This window comes from Moschus berezovskii, chromosome 20, assembly GCF_049115385.1.
Source record: "Moschus berezovskii isolate FMDL1 chromosome 20, NW_MosBer_1.0, whole genome shotgun sequence".
Taxonomy (NCBI): Eukaryota; Metazoa; Chordata; class Mammalia; order Artiodactyla; family Moschidae; genus Moschus; species Moschus berezovskii.
In genome coordinates this window covers 63,651,610-63,668,613 of record NC_142479.1, presented here as the reverse complement: position 1 = coordinate 63,668,613, position 17,004 = coordinate 63,651,610, and the positions used below count along the sequence as shown (strand labels likewise).

At 54.9% G+C, this 17,004-nt stretch overlaps 2 protein-coding genes across 12 annotated transcripts in view; one reads left to right on the top strand and one right to left on the bottom strand.

The window, feature by feature from the left end:
• CARD14 (caspase recruitment domain family member 14) overlaps positions 1-9,513 on the top strand; it is a 23,180-nt gene extending 13,667 nt beyond the window's left edge. For 4 of the 8 annotated variants that reach the window (XM_088829264.1, XM_055408400.2, XM_088829262.1 and 1 more), the window contains 10 exons: positions 104-164; positions 341-533; positions 2,084-2,201; positions 2,374-2,611; positions 3,646-3,709; positions 4,426-4,540; positions 5,578-5,751; positions 7,722-7,843; positions 8,505-8,620; positions 9,230-9,513. In XM_088829264.1, coding sequence (XP_088685390.1) covers positions 104-164; positions 341-533; positions 2,084-2,201; positions 2,374-2,611; positions 3,646-3,709; positions 4,426-4,540; positions 5,578-5,751; positions 7,722-7,843; positions 8,505-8,620; positions 9,230-9,437 — 1,409 coding nt within the window. In that variant the 3' untranslated portion in view covers positions 9,438-9,513. Of the gene's footprint in view, positions 1-103; positions 165-340; positions 534-2,083; positions 2,202-2,373; positions 2,616-3,645; positions 3,710-4,425; positions 4,541-5,577; positions 5,752-7,721; positions 7,844-8,504; positions 8,621-8,722; positions 8,829-9,229 lie in introns of those variants that run through there. The other 4 variants (XM_055408401.2, XM_088829263.1, XM_055408402.2 and 1 more) reach the window with 3 other exon arrangements.
• SGSH (N-sulfoglucosamine sulfohydrolase) lies at positions 9,469-16,987 on the bottom strand. Of its 4 annotated transcripts, none has more exons than XM_088829267.1 (8): positions 16,828-16,987; positions 15,581-15,741; positions 13,949-14,069; positions 13,592-13,742; positions 12,703-12,859; positions 12,258-12,339; positions 11,577-11,780; positions 9,469-10,814 (listed from the first exon to the last, which is right to left on the bottom strand). In XM_088829267.1, the coding sequence occupies exons 1-8, from the start codon at positions 16,922-16,924 to the stop codon at positions 10,255-10,257; spliced, it is 1,533 nt and encodes a 510-aa protein (XP_088685393.1). In that variant the 5' UTR covers positions 16,925-16,987; the 3' UTR covers positions 9,469-10,254. The 4 variants fall into 4 exon arrangements, with proteins under 4 accessions (XP_088685393.1, XP_088685394.1, XP_055264379.1 ...); XM_088829268.1 differs by having other exon boundaries at positions 13,949-14,054; XM_055408404.2 differs by lacking the exon at positions 15,581-15,741 and having other exon boundaries at positions 13,949-14,054; positions 16,828-16,966.
• Between the last annotated feature and the right edge of the window lie 17 nt (positions 16,988-17,004).

Genomic DNA, 17,004 nt, shown 5'->3' with positions numbered 1-17,004 from the left:
GGGGTGACACTGAGGTTGCACAGGTGAGCCAAAACTCCTTCAGAAGTGGGGTGACCTTGAGGGCTAGCCAAGCTCCATGACTGAATCCCTGGCTTCCTCCTAGACCTCCCTGAATCTGAGAACAGCCTGCAGCCGTCTTCTGGGGACCTCTATCTCTCCGCCAGGTGAGCAGAGGGCTGGGGCCAGCCGGTGGCAAAGCAGAGTGAGGACTGTGTCCTCACTGTCAGCCTGTTTGAGGCCTGGGAAGGAGAATTCCAGAATGCTGGGACTAGAGGGGACCTGGGGGAGACCCAAGCTACTGCTCTAGGATGCCTGAGCTCCAGCCCCTCCCTTCCTGCAGCTGCTTCCCAGTGAGGCGGAGGCCAGCCCGCAAGATCCTGAGCCAGGTTACCGTGCTGGCCTTCCAGGGGGATGCGCTGCTGGAGCAGATAAGCGTTATTGGCGGGAACCTCACGGGCATCTTCATTCATCGGGTCACCCCGGGCTCTGCGGCAGATGAGATGGCTTTGCGCCCCGGCACCCAGATTGTCATGGTGAGTGTGGCACCAGCCCCTGGAGGCCCCAGCATCCTCTTGAGGGTGGGGCTAGCGTGAGGGCCAGGTAATCCAGGCAGCCATGAATTCAACTTGACAAAGTTGGATTATCGGATTGGTCCACGCTCCTTTCTTGGGCTGACATAAAACAGAGTAACACAATGATTAGAGTCCCAGTGACTCTCATCAGAACTCTGTGCCCTTCTCCACCCTGACATCCTTGAACTCGAGGGTGACCTACAAGCTGTAGAATGCTGGACTATGCACCAGCTGAGCAGGATTTGGGGATGAAACACTCTTGGCCAGGAATCTTCTGATAGAGATTACGTAAGATTCTGATGTGGGCCTTTTTTTTTTAATTGTAATAATCTTACTGTCACTTCATGTATTTGTGTTAAAATACACACAATAACATTCACCATTTTAACCCTTGGGGACATTCAAAAAATTTTTTTTTACTATAAAATATCCATTAAACTGCAGAAAACAAAAATGTATAACCTAATTATTGTTAAGTGAACACATGGACAGGGAGGTCACTTGGATGTTACCTAAAAGCATCACTGATTCAATGGACATGAACTTGAGCAAATTCTGGGAGATGGTGAAGGATAGCAAAGCCCAGCATGCTGTAGTCCATGGGGTCACAAAGAGTCAGACACGACTTGGCAACTGAACAGCAGCAACAACAAGAGCAGAATTATTAAGAATCAGGCCTTTTAAGATTAGCAGGAAATTTGAAAAACAGGCATCACCAATTCCTCCCAGGGTAGGGGGCTGTAGTGGGGGTGTAGGGCTGAGAAGGGGAGGGAGGGGCTGCACCCTCAATCAGGATTCCATGGACCCCACGGCTTCTCCCCACTGTCCATGGGCTGAGCTGAGTTTTCCTCTGTCTCGAATGATCACACACGGAGCTCCTGACGTAAGCATCAGCCCACCCAACACAAAAGCCCTTCGTCACACTTCTAACAGTCCTGGTGAGTTCTCAATTGTCAGCTCACATTGTGGTTAAAGCAACAGATCCCCTTTATGAGACAGTCCTGATACTCGAATGGGGCCAATTCCATTCTAACAGCATTAAAAACATCTCTGTTTTTCTCATTATAAACGTATTTACTCTCCTAAACCAAAACACCAGGAACAAATGAGTGGATAAGAGCCCTGTGGATTTCACAGCTGGGGAAGGGGTGACATGAGGGGTGCCCTGGCATCTGGTGGGTGGAGGTCAGAGAAGGTGCAAAACATCCTGCAGGGCCCAGGATGGCCCCAAACCTCAATAGTCCCAAGCTGAGGACTCGGCTCCAGAATGCTGTAGAATGGAGCATATTGGAGAGTGGAAACTTGGCGCCCAGTGGCGATCTAAGTACCTGATCCGGGGTGGAAATGTGTGTAGCCTGGAGACCCTGCATCAGGGTGTCCTGACACAGGGCTCTGATGGGGGCGGATGGCTGTCTGGGAAGCAGTGAGTCTCCCACAGGGCACATGCCTGTACTTAGACCGCAGCTGCAGAAGCCTGGTCAGCAGAAGTAACCCTCATGATCTTCCATCAGGTGGATTACGAGCCCTCATCCAAGGCCGTTCTGGAGGGCATGACCCTGGAGCAGGCCGTCGGACTTCTCCAGAGGGTGAATGGCTTCTGCCGTCTGTCTGTGAAGGTCAACATGGAGGGTACACACTCCCCTATCCTCTCCACCCTCCCCCAGAGGCCGCCGACACCAACACTCCCAGCCCAGTGCAGAGCTAGGCTGTGCCCTAAGTCCGCAGTGGCCCCCAAAGCAGAACCGTCCTCACGGGGCATCATGGCTCTGGGTTTACCTGTCCCCATGTCCTCTTTGATCAGGTTATAAGAAGCTGGTCCAGGACCTGGAGGCCAAAGTGGCCACGTCAGGGGACTCCTTCTACATCCGGGTCAATCTGGCCCTGGAGGGGCGGGCGGAGGGAGAGCTTCAGGTGCGCTGCAACGACATCCTGCATGTCACAGACACCCTGTTACAGGGCAGCAGCTGCTGGCACGCCCACCGCATTGGCCCCTACAGCACCAAGGGCACCGAACATGGCACCATCCCCAACTACACACGGTGAGCAGTCGTCCTGGGCTCCCACACCCGAGAGAGAGCCCAGGGACCTGCCCGGGGGAGGGGAAGGGACACTGCCTGGTCTTACTTATCCAGGAGGTCCCCTCCTGCCCAGGAGAAACAGCCTTCCCAAGGCTCCCTTCACTGCCCAGGGATATGGGGTGGGGCACCTCCAAGAAGTGGAATCTCCAATGTGCAACCCACCAGGTTCACTGCTTGGACAGGTTTCCTTTGTGAAAGGGGATGGACCTGAATCCTAGAGCATTCTAGGGCATATGGGGCCAGTTTCTCACCCTCAGCACTGTGGGCGTTTGGGGCTGGCGCATCGTTTGTCGTGGGGGCCGTCCTGGGCCTTTTGGAACGCTGAGCAGCATCTCAGCCACCACCCGCTGGATGCCAGGAGTGCCCCTGGCCCCCCGCCAGTGCTGACGACCTAAAATCTCTCCAGACATTGCCAGTGTCCCCTGGGGGAAGGTGACCCATCATGCAGGTGTGTCCAGGACTGTTGGAAAGCCCCATGTCCTGGGGGACCCCCTCAATCCCGGGCCAACTGGGACAGCCAGTCACCCTCCCTGGGCAACAGTCCCCCTGCTCAGAATCACGTTCTATAATAGATCAACCATAAGGCACCAAGCATGGTGTCTCATCTGGCTTCTCTCAAGCCTCACTACAAATTCTGCCACCTGGAGATCGGACTCAGCAGATGCAGGGAGAGGCCTGAGACCCTGCATTTCCAGGCCCTCTCTGAGTGATGCCAGGCTGAAATCCTCAGGCCACACTGGGACTAGTGAGGTCCTGGAGTGGTGGCCTCCACCCCGCTCAGACTGTTGCCTGGACCCTCCCTCAGAACAATTCAGTTAGCATCTCCAAGGGCGGGCTGGGGCTCTGCAGGTGTTTAAGAACCCTAGGGGACTACAGGGTTGCTGGGGTGAAGGACCATTGTGGGGGCAGGGTATGTCCCAGAGCACTGTGCAGGGGCCCACCTCTCCCGTCCAGCCCTCCCTGCAGCTGGGCTGGGGTTGTTCTCCTCTGCACAGGGCTCAGCAGCTGCTCATCGCCCTCCTCCAGGACATGGCTCATCAGAGCACCGTGACCCGCAAGGTGAGGTGGGGAGCTCACCGAGTCAGTCCAGGTCCTAGACATGGGGTCCCCCTCGGATGAGCTCTGCCTCTCCCCGCACTGGCCTCCCTTCTCTCCCAACTCACATACTCCTGAGGGAGGGTGCAGTTAACCCCTCCTTCCACCCGCAAAATCACAGCCCTGCTGGGGTGGGCTGGAAAACTGTGGGCACTGTCTGAGGGTCCCATGTGGAGAGTGTAGGCTGCTGACCTGAGGGGGGGTGAGCTGGTGTGTCTCTTCCCTGCCATCCAAACCTTCACTTGGGTCTGCATACTGCCCAGCCTGCAAGATCTATTGTGTGCAGATATATCGTGTATGCTCCCTGCCTCTTGCTCCCAGGTCACCCCATTTGCCTGCCACGCGCACCCCATCCTTATTCCCCACTGAGGCTGGGCACCATTAGGTTGCCCCAACACTGAACACTCAGCTGCCCCTGAGCAAGGCACTAGGGCAGCCCCCGGGATCGTGGCAGGGCTAGGCTGGGACGGCCCTACTCTTCCTTCCTGCCTCCCACTCCCTGCCCTCCCTAGGGAGGGCTCAGCCTGAGGACCCTCTTTGGCCACCCCTCATCTCCCATCCCGTCATTGGGCCTGGGCCTCCTGACTGTTAAGTAGGCACAGCCTGGGGCCAGAGATCACCCTGGATTTGGGGGCGGGCAGGCCCCCAGCAATGTATGACGTTCCTTCTCCCTCATCCAGCAGCCTTCTGGGGGAGCCCAGAAGTTGGTCCGCATTGTCAGTATGGACAGAACCAAGGGCAGCCCTCTGTGGTCAAGCTTTGAAGGGAGCCAGTCAGACCCGAGCCGGGTAGAAGGTGAGGCAGGTGGAGCTGGTGGAGGGTCTTCAGGGGCCGCAGTGGTTGGGCAGCTTAGTCAGGATAACACCACTCATCTGGGCCAGAATCTCTTTTAAGAATCATAATTGATGTCTACGTGACTTTCTAGAAAGCAGTTGTTATACACCCTTAGTGACCTTTAACCGATGCTCCTACTTCTGTAACCTACCCCAATAAGATGGTCTGAAGCCACTGGTACAATCATCTGGACAGCGGTCCTTTTAGAATAGTAAAGTCTAAACACTCCAAATGCCCAACACTCCACAAACCTGTGGGCCATTAGACGGCTGCCGTTTTTAAAAGCCCCGGGGAATATAGTAGCTGGGGTCGGGGGCAGTGGCTGTGACAGAGGCCAGCACAGCACAGACCCCTGCACAGGTAAAACTGTGTGATGAGATCAGCAGAAGTGAATTTAGAGAGAGGTAAATCGTTTTATTTTCTTCTTGAAAAGTGCTTTGAGTGCCTGTGTCCTTAGTCACTTCAGTCGTCTGACTCTTTGCGACTCTATGGTCCCCAGGCTCCTCTGTCCATGGGATTCACTAGGCAAGAAAACTGGAGTGGGTTGCCATGCCCTCTTCCAGGGGACCCTCCCAACCCAACCTGCACCTAATATTACCGAAATGACCAGGAGAGGAGATCAGGGACCAGGGAGGGAGGGAAGGACTGGGATCATGTGTCCCTGAGGATGAGGCTAAGGAAGAAGACACAGGAAGCTTCCAGGCTGTTTGGAAGGATAAACTCAGGTTTTCTATCCTTCCTGTGAGCCAAACGGGGAAAAGAATTTAAGCTGCAGTCTATAAAGGTGATCCTAGAGAAGCAGGACATCTAATCAGCAAGTACAAAGAAACCAGCCAGGGCAGGTGTGGAGGCCATGGTGCATCATGCAGGAGCCCGGTGTGCCCGTGTTACTGCAGGGGCCGGGGTGCAGAAGCGAGCAGAACAGACACAGGCCGTCCTGGGGGCGGGGGCCGCTGCAGCCTGGCGCCTGGCCCACTCACGGCTCCTTCCTCCCACAGACCCCTCCACCGTGTGCTTTTGGACTGAGAGCTGCTTCACCCTGGTGCCCTACACCCTGGTGCACCCCCACAGGCCCAGCCGGCCCCGGCCTGTGCTCTTTGTGCCCAGGGTGGTCGGGAAGATCCTGATTGAGAAGCTGTGCCTCTTCCAAGGGTTTAAGAAATGCCCAGCAGGTACACTCTCACCTGGGAGTCCACCTAACTGTCAGGTGGCGGGGCAAGGCCTTGGCAGAACGCTGTATCTGCTTTCAAGGGCATGGGTGACAGAGGAGTGGTCCTGGGACAGCCGAAACAAAGGACCACAAACCAGAGGGCTTAAGACAGCAGAGATGTATCCTCTTAGTGTTCTGAAGGCTGGAAGTCTGAAGTTAAGATGTCTCCACAGACTGCCCTTCCTCCAAAGTCTGTGGCAGGGGGCATCCTTCCTGCCTCTTCCTGCTCTGGTGGCTGCTGGTGGCTTGTGACTATAACACTCTGATCTCTGCCTCCTTATCTGTGTGTCCGTCTGCCTTCACATTACTTCCTTATGAGGAGCCAGTCATTGGATTTCAGACCACCCTACTCCAGTACAACCTCCTCTTAACTAACAGCATCTGCAAAGATCTTGTTTCCAAATAAGGTGAAAATCTGAGGTTTCCGATGAACATGGATTTGGGATGGGGGAGCTGTCGGGGGAAGCGCAGTTCTGCTGGCAGCTAGGTTTGTGTTTCATGGAGTCATACAACCAAAGGGCTCCATCCACCTGCCCAAAGCCGCTCAATGTAGAGCCATGGAGATGAACTGGCCAGTGGGAATCCTGGGTCCCAGTGGCCCTGCTCTGCAGGAAATGTGGCTCAGCTGGCTGGAGGGCAGGAGTTAGCTCCTTGGCACTTTCTTCCATCCACCATTCCTGGTTGGTGGCTGCCCCAGAGTCGGGCTGCAACATGAGGGTGAACAGGGCCCTGTCCTTCTCTCCTGGAGTTCACAGAGGGTCAGAGGGGAGCAGGTGTGGTCCACACAGTTCCTCCAGTGAGCACCTGCTGTGTGTCAGGCTCTGTGCAGAGGGTTACAGGCCCTGGGTGTCTAGTCTGTGCCTCTGGAAATAGACACTTAAAGACGTGGCAGGCTGACTTGTCTAAGCTCCCCAAGTGGCCCAGAGGGGAATTCTTTGGAGAGGGATAGGGGTGAGGGTGGGGATAACAGGCAGGAGTTTGAGAGCAGAACAAGGCAATCCAGGCTGAGAAGCAGAATGTGCAAAGTACCGAGGTAGGACAGGGAGGAGGCGGTGGGTGCCTGGAAGTGCCATGTTATGCGGTGGGCAAAGGGACGGGATCGCGCCTGATCTTTGAATGACTGTTTTGAAAGCAGAATATAAAACAGACAGGAGAAGGGCTTGGCTAGGGGTGAGCTAAAGACCACTGGAACCCTCAGGGCCAGAGGTGGTGCAGCAAAGCCATAGCAGGGAAGAGAGGGTAGTCCCAAGAGCTGTCTGCAGGGTCTGGTGCTGCCCTGGAGGGTTGAGGCTAGCAGGAGGGCACATGTGGTTCTCACTTGGGAGAGTGGGTGGAATTCAGGAAGAAGGGAAAAGTCTGGGTGTGTTCTAACATGTTTATACAGGGCAGGAGTTTTCAGCCTGGGCATGACATTTGGGGTCCTTCTCTGTTGTGGGCTGTCCTTTGCATCGCAGATGGGTAACATACCTGGGCCACAACCCACTTGATGCCAGGAGCAGAGCCCCTCCCCAACAGCTGTGACAGTCAGAAATGTCTCCCCTGGTTGAGAACCACTGATTTAAGGGCTTAAAGGGCTTTCTGGGTGTAAGAAGTTGCATATGTAAGTCTGGGGCTTGAGAAGTGATGGGAGAGGGGTTTATCTACATCTGTCCATCCTTCCTTCTTTCCCTCCAACCTTCCTTCCACCCAACCTTCCATCCATCCACCCACTTCCTGGCATTGACTGGGCACCTGCTGTGTCTGAGTTCAGGGTGAATGTGCAGGGCACAGACTCCTCCAAAGCAGAGAGAGCAGAGTCAGGTTTATAAAGAGGAAACCCTAGCAAGAGCTTCCCCTAGAGCTCACAGGGGTCTGTGGGGGTGGGGGGTGTTCAGCACCGGCTCTTGAGGAAGCAGCTGGGTGTGTGACATCCCCATCAACTGTCACCTTCAGAGTACTTGAGCCAGGAGGAGTATGACACCTCCAGCCAGAGAGGGGACATCATCCAGGAAAGAGAGGCATCTGGTGGCCTCTACTGTGTCACCCGCAGAGCAGTCGAGTCCCTCATGGGAAAGGTAAGGGGTGGGGTGAGGGCTGGGAGGAACTCCATCTCCAGAGGAGGGTGGGGGGAGAAGGCAGGAAGGGCCAACCTCCAGGGCCCCCTGGAACACCCAGGATTGGTGCCTAGCTCATCTCTGGCTCCATCACAGAAAGATCAAACCCTGTTTCTACCATGTGGGGTCCACGTGACCTTGAATCTGTTTCCTCAACACAGATGTTTAATAAACATTTGTTAAATAAATGAATAAAATAGAGATAACACTCCATGTTAAGGTTCAGACAAATATATGAAAAGCTCACTGAGAATGATAAAATTTTCTGTTGATACAAAGCAGTTAGGAAAAGCTGTGAGCCAGAGGCACAATGGCCCCGTCTCTTTCTAACCCCCAAAGAGGCTGATGGAGCCGACTCCTAAGGTCTGAGCTCCACATAAGGCCTCCCTCAGTCCTAGTGGCCTCTGATTTCTAGATCAGAGGTGAAAAGTCAAATGGATGGAAACTTTTAAAACTGTACAGCAAGCACGCTCATATACAAAGGGGCATCCCCAAATTCTTTTCCCCATCCCCTTTGCAAACTTCATTCCTGCCTGCACACTTCTCTCCATGTTTTCCCTGAGTGTGGGCTCCCCTCGTGTCCTCTGAGGCTGAGGCTCACTTCTCTCCCCACGCCCCCCAGAACACCCACGCCCTCCTGGACATCCAGCTGGACAGTGTCTGTGTCCTGCACAGGATGGAGATCTTCCCCATCATTATCCATGTCTCCATCAATGAGAAGGTGGCAAAGAAATTCAAGTAGGTGCACCCCTTGGGGCTGATGGTGGGGTTTGAACAGGCACGGGAACTCCCCGTGAGGCCCATGGTGAACATGTCTGGAGCTTGCATCGGGGTTTCCAGGATCTCACCCCGTGCCAGCCCCCGAGTGTCACAGGGCAGTTCCCCCACAACATCCAGGACAAAGGTCCTGCAGCCAGCCCCCAGGAGCAACCCAGAGGACAGTAAGGTGAGTCCCTAGAACCTGACCTCAGCCAAGTCCATACATTTCCTGGGGTACAGTCAACAGTCCAACCATGTCAGGTGAGAGACTGAAAAACACTACCTGGTTCATAACTGGGACAAACCCAGACGTCCTGCTGCTCCCTTTATAATTTGAGAACTGAAGTTGTAAACTAGACCACCTTCCATTAGTGCAACATCATCTAGAGCCCCAGCTGTATTTTCTTCATGAGGCGTTGGGTTACCTCGAATCAGGCCACCCGTGTCTAGGGCATCTAGACGGCTGTTGCATCATCGGTCCATCCAGGCCCCTAGAATTCCAAGCTGGCAGCTGATTTCTGGGGCTCTGTGCCGGGAGACAGGTGCAAGGCTCTCCCTAAGCCACCCTCCCATCTCCGGCCCTGGCAGGAAGGCTCTGCAGCGGCTAAGTACCGCAGAGGATCAGCTCCTGGAGGCCGCCAGGCAGGAGGAGGCTGAGCTGGATAAAGTGCCCTGTCTATATAGCAGCCTGGCCCCCGAAAGCTGGAGTGACCTGGATGCCCTGCTCGGCTGCGTCCGCCTGGCTATCACGGAGGAGCAAAGGAAGATCGTGTGGACAGAGTGGAGGCCCTGCTGATGGCCCCTGTGTCATGAACACATTCAGAAAATGAACTTTGATATATTTTACTAAAATAAAAAGCTTTTACAAAATGCTCAGGCCTGTGGCTTCCCTCCCATGTTCCACAGGATGGATATGACGGGGGTGGGGAGGGTGACAGGAGCCCATTTGCTTGAGAGAACGCCCCTTTTCTGGGCTTTCCCAGGCAGAGCTTCTGCTCCCAGGTGGGCAGAGACAGGGTAGGTCTGAAGCACTCCACGAGCGCTGTCTGTGCTACAGACTCGTGTTCATCCAGGATTCACCAGTGAATGGGGCAGTTTCATGCCTTCAGCAGTGGCATCTTCATCCTGGGACCCTCTCAAAAAGAAGGGTATGCTCTGCCCATACAGACCCCAGGATGAAACCCGTCACTCAAGGATCAGCCAAGAATCACCAGTCTCACGGAAACCCAGCCCAGGGTTTGGAGCCTGATTATGGGCAAAGTGAAGGGAGAAGAAAGCCCAAAGGTCCTTCAGAGGCTCCCTGTCCAGGCCAGGATTGACAGATGCTGTCCCCACACTGAGTGTGGTCTGCATCCACCTGCCACCCTCATGGCACATGGAAACCCATCTCCTCTCAGGTGAGTGGCACAAGAATGTCTGTGGTTTCCAAAGAACCAAGAGGGTCTGAAGCCCCATGTCCCAACCCCTTTTTCCCCGGCCAGTTCCTGGACCATCCTCACATTGTCACAGGTTGGGGATCCTGCAGCATCTTGGGTACCCCCCAGGAATTCATGTGCCGGGACGCGGCTCATACTCAGGACAGCGGGCCCCCTACTGTAGGGGCAGGAAGAGCCTCACAGTTCGTTGTGGAGTGGCCGGCACTGGGGAGCCAGCTTCTCCTCCAGCACCCCATCCGGAGCACACACCCAGGGGTCATGGGTCTCCCACTGCCACTTGACCAGCTGGGTCTGAAGCAGCTCCAGAACCTGGGCGTAGCGGGGGTCGGTGGCCAGGTTGCGGGTCTCATGGGGGTCCTGGCTCCTGTCGTAGAGCTCCCAGCGTTCCCTGTAGTAATAGTGATGCAGGTCCTTATACCAGCCTGTGGGCTGGCCAGCTGCGGTGCGATTCAGCAGGTCCTGAAAGGTTGGCGAGACGTAGAAGTCCTGGTCGATGGGGAAGGGCATCTTGAAGTGGAGGTTGTGCACCAGGTGGAAGCTCTGGTGGTGCACGGAGCGCATGGGGTAGGACATGGTGACCTCGTGGTAGCTCTGGCTGCCGAAGACTGTGGTCCAGAGGGGTTCTGCCTCCAGTACTGGGAGGAGGGACCGCCCAGTGAGCCGAACGGTCTTTGTGCCAAAGATGGCATAGCTAGGGTACGGGATGGAGAACCAATCCAAGATGGTGGGCGTGAGATCTGGAAAGGAGATGGCATCTCAGCAGGGCAGGTCCTCCAGGGCACTAGGTCCAGCCCCCTGGAAAGGGTGAATCCAAGCCACTGGAAGAAGCTGGTGGGCCACCTCGCACATCAAATCACCGACAGGGAGAAGCTGCTATGGGTCAACCTGTTGCTGCTGCGTCACCTTCCGGGCTATGATGCCTTCAATATAACAGGAGGCCCCAATTCGGTGATACCCAGAATTCTAAAATCCTTGAGGAAGGCCCCTAGGGACCTATTCCTGCTCTGTGTTGCAGCCATAACACTCCCTGCCTTGGGGCCAAAGGGGGATATGAGCCCTGAGCCATGGGGGCCCAAGTCAGGCTACTGCCCTGACCCCCCCAAAGTGGGTTCAAGGCGCATCAGAATCATCTGGGAAGTTGGCAGAAATGCAAATTCTTGGACACCATCCAACACCTACTGAATCAGACTCTGCGCAGTGGGATATCTGGATCCCCAATGGTCCAGTGGAAAAATGACAGGCGTGAAGGCAGTGAGACCCAAACTAGAATCCAAGTTTGGGGCCTACAAGCTGTGTGACCTTGGGCTTCTTACTTTACGTCTCTGAGCCTCATTTTTGCAACTGTAGAATGGGGGTGACCACCCCTTTCTCACTGAAGTGGAGTGGCAACCACCTAAGGTAGTGGGTAAGGAGCAACATCTGGACATCGTGGTCCCACTAAACATTCACTTCCTCCCCCCCCCCACCTGATCCCTGCTGTATGGGATGCAGAGTCTTACCTAAGAGGCTCACGTAGGCCTCACTGACCTGGCCCCAGCGTTTTGGGTGCTCGGGGGATGATACCAGCATGGGCTCTGCAGTGCCTGGCCAGTACAGGTTGGTCCTGCCGCTGGGGAAGGGGATCCCATTGTCGGACGTGAAGATGACCAGGGTGTCATTCAGGACGCCTGCTCCACGCAGCTCCTGGAGCACGAGTCCAATCCCTGGGGGAGAGCAGAGCTCAGACACAGGCAGACGTGCAGTCATGGGAATGTGTGTGCACTCCTGCATTTCTTCATCAGATCCTGCACCATCGATTCCTTCAGTCATCCCTGCCTGCCTTTCTACCAGCCAGGCCTCCTGCCCAGCAGATCCTAAGTCAAGGATCTTGAGATGACATAATCCTAAAGTACCTAAGCAGTCCTTAAATCAAGTGATGAGTGTCTTTATATAAAGAGGAGGGACAAGACTAAAGAGAAGACGCGGAAGGAAGACATGTGACAACAGAAGCGGAGATCAGAGTGAAGCAGCCACAAGCCAAGGAATACCTGGGGCCACAGGAAGCTGGAAGAGGCAAGAAGAACTCTCCCCCAGAGGCCCCTAAGGAAACACAACCCCGCAACATTGTGACTTCTGGCTTCTGTTCTAAGACGGGGGCCTGAGATGTGCCCCATCCCATTGCCTGGGCTCCCTGAACCCACCTTGGTCCATCCGGCCAATGGTGGTGTACTGAGCAGCCAGGTCAGCTCGAGCGGCTGGGGTGTCAGGAACGAAGTAAGGCACCTGAGATGGGGCAGGTGGGTGGGAAGTCAAAATTAGAACAGATGGGTTGGGGGAGGAGACAGAATGGTCAGTCTTTAAATTGGGGTGGGAGATACAGGTGCCAGCCCTCCTCCCAGGGCCCGAAATCATCTTGCTTCCTGAATGGATTAATCCAGAAGATCCTTGCTTCTGGGAACATCATCCATGTCTTTTCCCTTTTCTCTGCCATCCCATGGATGGGGACCTGGCTCCAATGAGTCAGAGAATCTCTCCTTACACACCTGGGGCCAGGGCTGCAAACCCACCAGAGGGGCACAGGTCCCCTGATTTACAAAGTGGAAGAAGAAAGGTAGTTCTTGGAAACGTGGAGAGGGGCCCTCCTACCTGCACATCTTTCGGGTTGTAGGTCTGGGGGGTCCAGTCTGGAATCCGCCCCATGCCACTCTCCCCATTGCCAAACTTCTCACAGAACGCCCCGTACTGTGGCTGGGAGTGCCCGCAGCGGTGGGGGTCATGGAAGGCAACATAGAGGAAAAAAGGCCTGCAGGTAGAGGGAGGAGCTTGAGTGTTGAGGTCAAGGTCAGGTAGATGGCTGACCCATCACCCTACTTCTACCCTGGGGAGCCTCATCCTTCAGGAAGGAACGTCCCTCAGCTTTGCCTACTCCCCTGCTGCTGCTGCTGCTGCTAAGTCACTTCAGTCGTGTCTGACTCTGTGTGACCCCATAGACGGCAGCCCACCAGGCTCCACCGTCCCTGGGATTCTCCAGGCAAGAACACTGGAGTGGGCTGCCATTTCCTTCTCCAATGTGTGAAAGTGAAAAGGGAAAGTGAGGTCGCTCAGTCGTGTCCAACTCAGCGATCCCATGGACTGCAGCCTACTAGGCTCCTCCATCCATGGGATTTTCCAGGCAAGAGTACTGGAGTGGCTTGCCATTGCCTTCTCCCCAGGAGACACTAGTGGTAAAGAATCCAAGTGTCAATACAAGAGACGCGGGTTCGATCCCTGAGTTGAGAAGATTCCCTGGAGAAGGAAATGGCAGCCCACTCCACTACAACTGATAACCTGTGATCTGTGCCACTTCAGGTTCCCCATGTCTCCTCGTCCTCTGATCAGATCTACTTGAGTATCTGGAATCTTCTCCCCCGCCCACACCCCAGCTGTCTGAGGACTCCAAGAATCCCAACCAAAGATTCTGGGAGCCGCATCTAGTATTAACTGCCCAGAGGTCTGGCTAGGTGAGGGTGGTAAGGGGGCGGGACTCTCTGCGCACCTGTCACCCCGCGTCTGCAGGAATTTCCGGACCAGCAGTTTAATTCTAGTGATGTTCCGTCCGACCTGGAGGACAGAGCCATTCTCCTCCGTGTACGCAAAGTCAAATGGATACACCATCTCCGGCCCCACGTGCTTCTTCCCAATGATGCCTGGATCCAGGAAGACAGGCCTGTTCAGAGCCCTTTGGTCTCCCAGTCCCTTCTGCTCACTTCTCTGCTCTCCAGACCCCGTGTTTTGCTATGGCCTCCAGGAGGGCAGCAGAGCCCTTGTTCGCATGTGCCCATGCCCAGTCGGGATCTCTGGGGCAGGATGGGAAGTTGCTCTCTTGCCCCTGGGGCCACACGAAGCCCCTCACCTGTGTGAATGCCAGCTTGGCCCAGCAGAAGCGGCAGGCTCTGCACCCGGTCGAAGGAGTTGAAGTGGTGGACATCCTGGTGCAGGCCATACATTCCGTTCTGATGCTGCGAGCAGAGATACTGTGATGCAGGATGCTAATTGGTCCTACCACCCCTGCCCTCCGTGCCCCCTGCAATGCTCCTGCTCTCCCAGGCTCACCAACCTGGCCCTTCACGGGCCCCTGATTTAGTATCCTCGGAGAGGTTTTCTCTGTTTTGCACTCCCTGCCCAACAGGCCCACAGGTCCTTCCCATGGGACTTTGGCAGGAAATACAACAGACTGGGAGGATGTACACCAAAATTAGGAGTAGCTTTTATTTTCTTCTTTTTGCATATCTATACTTTCCGATTTTTCTATTAAGACCACACACTACTGAGTGAAAGCCATCCCAGCAAGCCGTTTTACAGCATGAAAGAAATTGTCATACATGTTACAAACTCAGACTAGAGAGATACAAGAAGGTAAATCCCTGTCCTTATTCCTGCAGCCCACTGTCCAGAGGTGAGCATGGCCTACAGCTGCCTGATTACCTTTCAGGAAGCTTCTGTGTTCAGGTCACAGTCTCCTCTTTATGTAGGCCTTCTCCTCACTGGCTCAGACTCTCAGAAAGAAACGCACAGACCACAGCTGTGCTCCCATAAAATAATGTTGTGAGGTAACACATCAAGAGTAAGTTCCCATGTACACCTGCATTCACAGCAGCATTATTCCAACAGCCAAAGGTGGAATCAACCCAATCAACCCATTAACAATCTGCTAACATTGATTAATATCATTAATCAACCCATTAACAGATGAATCGATAAACAAAATATGCTCTATCACACAGTGGAACGTTACTCAGCCTTGAAAAGTAGTGAGTTACTGACACGTGCCACTACTCGGGTGAAGCTTGGGGACATCATGCTGAGTGAACCAGCCAGTCACAAAAAGGCAAATACTATATGATTCCACTTACTCGAGGTACCGAGAGTAACCAAATTCACAGAGACAGAAAGTTGACTCGTGGTTGCGGCTGGTGGTGCAGTGGGAAGGAATTACTGTTTAATGGGGAAGGAGTTTCAGTTTGGGGTGATAAAAACATCCTGGATGGTGGTGATGATTACACAACAATGTAAATGTACTTAATGCCACTGAGCTGTATCCTTAAAACAGTAAATTTTTAAATTTTATATATATATGTATGTACGTGTATCGGCTCAATAAAAATAGAGGAAGTGCCTTAAACGGCAGCTTTTACTGTCACACAAGCTCCTGGGACAATATCATGACAAGAATGAACACTGGGCTGAGCAAATACCCGCCAGGCATCTTACTATGAGCTTTACACATAGGGTGTTAACTTGGCCAATTCTATAGTAATCCCAGGAGTGAGCTGTTATCATAACCCCATCTTACAGGTGAGGAGACTGAGGCTCACAGAGGTGAGTGATTGCTCACAGTCACAGCGTGGTGGAGCAGGGCTGCACTTGGACTATTTGGCTGGGGCTAAGGGAGGGAAGGTGGACAATGCCCAGGGAGACAAGGGAAGTGCTCTCAGCAGCAGAGGCCTCGGGGCACTCCCTCCTCCTGCCCCGCTGCCGCCCTCACCTGGGGCAGGCCAGTGAGGAGGCTGGCTCGGCTAGGCGAGCAGCTGCTGACAGAAGTGAAGGCATTGCGGAAGACAAGACTCCGGCGGGCCAAGGCGTCCAGGTGAGGGGTAGAGATGGCGCTGTTGTTGTAGGCGCCACTCTCAAAGCCTCCGTCATCCGCTGAGGAAGATGGAAAACAAAGAACACAGTGGGCGGGCTCAGAAGGAGCAGCATATGGGAGAGAGACCTGGGTCCTGCTGATGGCTGGGCAGTTATGATACCTCGGCAGGTGTGATACCTAGCAGGTGTGATTCCCAGGTGGGCATGATATTCAGCAAGCCAGTTACTTGAGAATGCCACCAGACATGTATGAAAAGTGGGTGAACATGTTAGGAGGCAGAGAGAAAACTCAGGTAGGCCTGAGATCCAGGCAGGTACACCCATGCAGTCCTGGGCTCTGAAGACATGCACGAGGATATGGATCCACGTGCAGTTCTCTGCCCATGCCCCTAAGAATTGGGGAGCTGAAGGGAGTCCCTCAGTGCAGGGCTAAATGTGTTACAATTAGCTGAAGGGCCTGCCCAAGACCACAATGTTAATCAGAAAGAGAGACCCTGGCAGACAGCCAGACCTCAAAAGAGGAAAGAATCGTGTTGTCTTGTGAGAGCTGGGCCCTGGTTACCCAAACAGGAAGTCTCATGAACAGGGGGTGTGCTAGAAGAACTTCGGGTTTCGGGGTGGTGGGGGCCAGTGGAGGTGGGTAGGAGGCTGCTCTCTTCAGCCAGGAGGAGGAGAGCTGAGCTACAGCGCTATGGGGTCTAAAAAAGGAAGGGCAAACAGGGGGTTATTACTGCTGGGGAGAAGATGAGAGCCCGAGGGCACCCTGGCGGGCCTTTGGGGCCGTGGGCACCAGCCCGTCTTCTGGCATCCGCTCCGTAATCTCTGGAAAACCGCCCAGCCTCCCCTGCGGAGGCAGAGACCGCAGGGTTAACCCAGGCTGCTCCGGGGTACAGGGTCAGAACCCGGGTCAGGAGAGGAGTGTGAATGCTGGTGCCGATACCTCCAGACCCTCCAGTGGGCAGGGCCGCCTCTGCCTGCCTCTCCAAGGAGTTGACCATAAAGAGTCTGGGGCCAGCAAAGAAAGGAGACGGGGAATGAATGGAAATGGGGGCTGCAGGGCACTGAGAGTTAGCACTGGCCACTTCTGGGAAAGCCAACCAGCGGCGGTGGAGGGCAGTACCCGGGGTGTCAGCGGTCAACACTTACCGAGGATCAGCAGCACGTTCCGGGGGCGCGCCCGGTGCACACAACAGAGACCCACGGAGATCAGCAGCACCCAGCAGACCTGCCCAGAGCTTCGCATGGTGGCGGCTCCCGCCTGGCCCGGCCCGCGGCCCGGGCTCCCCGCCCCGCGGTCACGTGAGCACCAGAGCCGCCCCGCCC